The following is a 6212-nucleotide window of genomic DNA, read 5'->3' as shown; positions in this document are numbered from 1 at the left end:
TCAGCCTAGAGAGTACTGACTTGTCCGTCTTCAGCAGCATCTCTGTCCGCCCTTTTCCCTCCCTGAGCCCCACCTCTTATCCTTTTAGGAGCAGGGATCCAAAAAAACTTGTAGCATTTCCTTTTGTAGACCCATCAGAGTTTTTTGCTTTAAACATGGTACCAGAACAATAATGCTTTGTGGCCATTTGGGGCCTTTACATTTTATTTTCAAGCAACTGGCTTCCTGGGTGCCTTTCCTTAGGCTTTGACTGGTGGCTCAGGGGTCTTCATTTTTCACGTACAGAGGATTTCTTTTATCCCTGAATGAGTTGTCTCGATCTTTCCTGCAGGTAGGGTCTTTTAGTGGGGGGACTGTCTAAACCAGTTTTGTTATCTTTGTTCCCCTGTGTGAGTTCCCCTTCCTTCTTTTTAAAAATAACTTTGAGATAAAACCTATATGCCGTAAAGTTCACCCTTTTACACTGTACAATTCAGGGGTTTTTAGTATAGTTACAGAGTTGTACAATCATCCCCATAGCCTACTTTTAGAACATTTCCATCACCCCCAAAAGACCTTGAAAATTTATCAGTCACTCCTCCTTCCTCCCAGTCTCTCCTCCCCTCTAGCCAGACAGTGGCTAATCTGCTTTCTGTCTCTACAGGTTCGCACATTCTAGACATTCTTATAAATGGCACCACGCGATAGATAGCCTTTTGTGGCCAGGTTCTTTCCTTACCATAATGTTTTTGAGCTTCATCCATGTTGCAGCAGGTGTCAGCACTGCATTCCTATTTGTTGCCAAATAAGAATCTATTGTGTGGTTATATCGGACTTTGCTTACCCATTCACCAGTGGATGGACATTTGGCTTGCTTTCACTTTTTGGCCCTTATGAATGGTGCTGCTGTCGGGGGAGACCCTTCCCTCTGCCCTCAAGGTTCTTTCAACCCGTCCAATAGTCAAATTGACGTGAGAAAGATTAACAAGAGAAAATAACCAAATGTACGTCCATAACGTATGCGAATCCGGCAGACACGCGAAAGTCAGAGGCCCCACAAACATGATGGATTCGGAGACAGAAAGGGAAGGTGGGTAGCCGTGGCCTTCTCAGCTGGGGCTGGGTCAGGAGCCTCAGGGCGGCGTCTGAGGGTTCTGCAGGGAGAGCCCCCTTAGTGATTAGGAGTCTGCCCTGCCCTGTAGCTAGGTCAAAAGAGGTTATCCCTGATAATCTCGTATTATGGGCAAGACCCCCCAAATTCAAATTCTTCTAGGTAGTTAAAGGAGGGGCAGAAATTTTTCTTGAGCCTTTAGCTCAAAGCAATCCTCATACCTGGGGGCATGTCTCCTGGTGGCTCTTTCTGAATCCCCACATTGTCATGAATGTTCACGTACAGGTGTTTGCCTGGGTATGTATTTTATTGTCATTTCTCTTGGGCGTATTCCTGGGAGTGCAATGGCCGATTCACATGGTAACTCCCCCAGCTTAACCCTCTGCAGAACTGCCGGACTGTTATTGCTCACAGGCTGTGCCGTTTCACCCTTCACCCGCAGTGCGTGCGGTTCCGATCTGCCTGTCTTCTTGAGCACAGCCATCCCAGTGGAGGGGAGTACGATCTCAATGTGGTTCTGATTTGCGTTTCCGTAACAACTAATGATGTTTTGCATCTTTTCGTGTGCTTTTTAGCTATTCATATACCTGCTCTGGAGAATGTCTATTCAAATCCTTCACCCATTTGTAAGGAGAGGTATGCCTTTTTACTGTTGAGCTGTTAGAGTTCTGTATATATCCCAGATACACCTCTCCCTTCTAAATAAACTACTTTTTTTTGTGGCTTTTGAGACATTGCATTCTGGTTTTCCTCCTTCTTCACTGTTTACTCTAAATCTTTGCTGTTTTTTCTCACTTTCCTGATCCTTTCTAAAAATGACTGACTATTAAAGCAAATATACACAGAGAAATTGCTTAAATAAGTGTTTTTTTCCCCCTGGGAAAGGAGAAGGGAGGGAGAAAGGGAGAGACACATGGATCAGCTGCCTCTCACACACCCTCAACTGGTGACCTGGCCTGCAACCCAGGCATGTGCCCTGGTCAGGAATCAAACCCATGTCCTTTCGGTTCACAAGCCGGCACTCAACCCACTGAGCCACACTATCTGGGTCCTCAATAAGTTCCGCACAGTGAATGAACCTGTTCACCCGGAACCCAGAGCTAGGACTACAACATGATCAGCTCCAGCACCTCAGCAAGGGCCCTCCTGCTGGCTCTGGTCACTGCCCTCACCCCGAGAGCCGACTTCTAACATCATCGAAAAGTATGCTTGTTAAGGAACTTTAAATAAACAAAGTAATGTGACACCTATCTCTTTTTCCTTTCACTGAAAGCCGTATGTATCCGATTCTTTCCTGTTGTATCTACTTGTTGATCATTCATTTGCACTGTTGTAAGATATTCTGTTAGATACATTTACCACAATTTATTCATTCTACTGGAGATGGGAATTTGGATTGTTTCCAGTTTGTGGCTATTAAGAATCGTGCTTTTTTAAAAAAAGATTTTGCTTATTTATTTTTAGAGAGAGAGGAAGGGAAGGAGAAAGAGAGGGAAACATCAATGTGTGGTTGCCTCTATCGTGTGCCCCCCACTGGGGACCTGGCCCAAGACCCAGGCATGTGCCCTGACAGGGAATCAAATCGGCTACCCTTTGGTTCACAGGCCAGCGCTTAGTCCACTGAGCCGCATCAGCCAGGGCAGGAATCTTGCTCTTATGGACATTCTTGCACATGTCTTTTGGTAAATTATCACCTACCTACCTATACACATACCTGCTAGATATATAGCTATGAACAGAATTGCTAAGTTATAGAGTATTGTTATTTGTTCAAGTTATCAATCTTCCAAACTGGTTCCACCAGTGTATACTTCTGTTCACAGTGTGTAGCATTGTTGGTTGCGGCCATTTTCCCTTCAGACAGTGGACGGGTTGCAGCTGTGGCTGACCTCGAGGCAAGCGTTGTTGTGGCCGATGAAGCCAAGACTGACGCGGATACTCTGCAGGTGCTAGGGCGCCTGCCCATCACTTGCACATCCACTGCTTCAGGGCCACGTGTGCCTTGAGCCCCAGCCACCCGGTGTCACGCAGCAGCGCTGCCAAGACCACGTCAGTGCTGTTCTTTCACGTCATGAGGTGCAGACAGGAGGATCCAGAGAACCCGCAGAACGACTGGCTCACCCTCTGTGAGCAACTGGCATTTGTTGATACGGCAATCGGGTGGCTTGGACAAGGACTGCGGGCATGTGGGATGCTATACACCAGCAAGGACTTTGACAAGGCCAGCCGAAAGGACAAAGATGGTGTCATTTGCCGAGCAGGCCCATGACCTTGTTGAACATGACTGTCATTTTACTCTTTTGAGTCTATGTCCCTGGACTAGAAATTAGTGGAAAGCAGGAACAGAAGTGATTAACCACTGCACTCCGCCTCCAGCAGCCACGGGCAAAAGATTAACACCAGAGCAAACTGCAACTCGTGGGAAGCCAGTGAAAACCTCCTGTGTTGCAAAAGTTGCAATACCTCTAACAGCCCAGGGGCCACACCACAGCAACCGTCCCACCCTTTTGTGGTTCAGTTACAATCAATAAAAACTCAAAGCCCCCACATTTCACTTGGCGGTGGATCGCACCACACCAAGCCCCTTTCCCCCCTTGGAAAATGAGTAAAAATTTGCTCTCTGCCTTTTCTTCTCTTTGTGAATTCCCTCACAGTCCATGTCACTGACCACCCTAACACCAGCTACCAGGCGTTCTGCCTCTTAAGAGGTGGTGAATCTTGGGGGGCTCCATCTGGGGGCATTGGCCGTCAGTTCCCACTACAGTCTGGATAATCTCATAGCCATCTTTGATGTGAACAACCTGGGCTACAGTGGCGTCTTGCCCACCGAGAACTGCATGGACACCTATCGGAAGCCCTGTGAAGCCTTTGGGTAGAATGCTTACGTGATGGATGGCCACAGCATTGAGATGCTGCAGGAGGTATTCTGGCAAGCCACTCAAGTGAATAACAAGCCCATTATTGTAATTGCCAAGACCTTCAAGGGCCGGGACATTGCAAGCACTGAGGATGCAGACAGTCATCATGGAAAGCTGCTGCAGCCCGCTCTGCCTGGTTCTAGGAATTGTATCTCGACCCCTTGTGGCCAAGGGCGAGGGACGACCTTTGGAATGTGAGCTGCAGGAGACAAAGCCTGTCTCTGGTAGCAAACACTGCCTCAGTCTCCTCTCCCTGTCCCCCAAACTTGGTCGGAAGTCAATGATGGATAAGACCCCTCACAGCGGGGGGCAACCTAGGCCAGACTTGATCCCTTGGGAGGCCTTCATGGAAGGACTCGGGGGACTCTCACCCCCCTGGCTTTGATATAGCCCGAGTCCCCATGTACCCTGGGGGAAGCGCTTCCTGGCTTTAATCCCCTTAAGCCTGAATACCTGTTGGGGAGGGGTGCAGCTCCTGGCCTTGCTAGAGCGTGTCCTGGGGAACAATCTGGCATCACCAAGACTTCCTGGTAAACCTGTGAAATCTGCTCTGCCAAGAGTGCTTTCATTCATATGTTAAGGGTTCGAGCAGGAAACCCTAAAACTCTGTTCCTGACTGACTGACTTATAGTAGTAAGCCCTCAGATTTCTTTGAAATGTTATCTACTGTTTGATCCTTGCCGCCCTGTATTTCTGTGTATTACAACCCAATAAAAGCCCCTGGAGGAGGGAGCTCAACGCCTTTTTCTCCTGAGAAACTGGCCACTGCTCAAGGCCCTTTTCCTCTGGGAAACTGGCCACTTCTCCTCCCCAAGCAGACCACATCATGTCTCAGTCAGGATTACTTTCATCCGTGGCACACGGGGGAACTTGTGAGGAAAGTCGCCCCCACAGAAAGCCAAGGCCAACAGAAAGAGCAGCTGCAATTATCAGACTAACTGAGGGCCAGATGGAGAGCAACAGGCATCTCAAACCAAAACCCCATGTTGGAAACTCGCCTCAAATCAACATCACAGACGTAGAGACGACCTCTCCACCCACTCGCAAAGTCAGTGACAGGGTAAATGCTCGAAAAGCAGGTGGTTTGGCTCTGGCCAAGCTGGGCCATGCAAATCACAGAGGCCTTGTGCTGGACCAAGGACTTGGCGGCACCAAGAACTCCGCCTTCTCTGAGATGTTCAAGAAAAAGCACCCTGAGTGCTTCAGCAAGTGTTTTCTTGCCAAGCAAAGCACAGTGAATGTGGTGCTGGGATGCACCACCAGCGGTTGGACCATTGCTTGTGTTAGCACCTTCGCTGCCTTTCTGACCCGAGCCCTTGATCGGATCCGGATTGGAGCCATCTTTCAGAGCAAACTTATTGGGTCCCACTGCAGGGTTTCTGTTGACGAAGATGGCCCCTCCCAGATGGCCCTGGAGGATGTGGCCATGTTCAGAGCCGTGCCCAGCTGCACCATTCTCTATGCAAGTGACGCAGTCTCCACAGAGCGTGCTGTGTCCCTGGCAGCCCATCCCATGCGGATGCGCTGCATTCGGACCAACCGACCAGAAACCAACGTTATTTACACCCCACAAGAAAGTTGTGAGATGGGACCAGCCAAGGTCCTTCACCACAGCGTCAATGGCAAGGTCACAGTTATTGGAGCTGGAGTTACTCTGCATGAAGTCTTGGCAGCTGCTGATGCTCTTTCCAAACCAGATATTTCTATCCACGTCATCGACCTGCTTACCGCTAAGTCCCTGGATGCGGCCACCATCCTCTCCGATGCAAAATGCACAGGTGGCTGAGTTATCACAGTGGAGGATCACTGCCCAGAAGGTGACATCGGGGGAGCTGTCGGGGCAGCTGTTTCCATGGAGCCCGACGTCCTGGATCATTGGCTGGCAGTGCAGGGAGCGCCTCGGAGTGGGAGGTCGAGCGAAGTGGTGGGTGTGTTTGGAATTAGTTCTAAATACACAGTGGCTATGACGTGTATTTTAACAAACTAAAATACCTGTTGCTTCACACTTAAACAGCCAGCCTCTGCATTTATGCTTGTCAACAAACCGTCATTCAAATCTATACTGCTCTTTGTTCTTCTTAAAGGCAAAGCCTGTTCCTGTTACGCTGTAACTACACTTACAAGTGCAACTCTCATCTTTAAGTAATTAAAGTGGGTTATAAGATTTTTAAGTGAGCTCTGCCTGGTGTGGTTCAGTGGGTTGA

The 6212-nt window shown here is 48.8% G+C and overlaps 1 protein-coding gene across 1 annotated transcript; it reads left to right on the top strand.

Moving 5' to 3' along the window:
• Nucleotides 1-1041: 1041 nt before the first annotated feature.
• On the top strand, nucleotides 1042-5995 carry LOC118979504 (transketolase-like protein 1). The gene is given in 6 exon segments (XM_037035586.1): nucleotides 1042-1069; nucleotides 2951-3037; nucleotides 3040-3312; nucleotides 3769-3811; nucleotides 3813-4127; nucleotides 4912-5995. Coding segments are annotated over 6 exon segments (1830 nt in total).
• Nucleotides 5996-6212: the final 217 nt, after the last annotated feature.

The sequence above is a fragment of the Sturnira hondurensis genome, unplaced genomic scaffold (genome assembly GCF_014824575.4).
Source record: "Sturnira hondurensis isolate 20B ecotype Veracruz unplaced genomic scaffold, ASM1482457v3 Scaffold0022464, whole genome shotgun sequence".
Taxonomy (NCBI): Eukaryota; Metazoa; Chordata; class Mammalia; order Chiroptera; family Phyllostomidae; genus Sturnira; species Sturnira hondurensis.
This window is presented reverse-complemented; position numbering and strand designations above follow the sequence as displayed.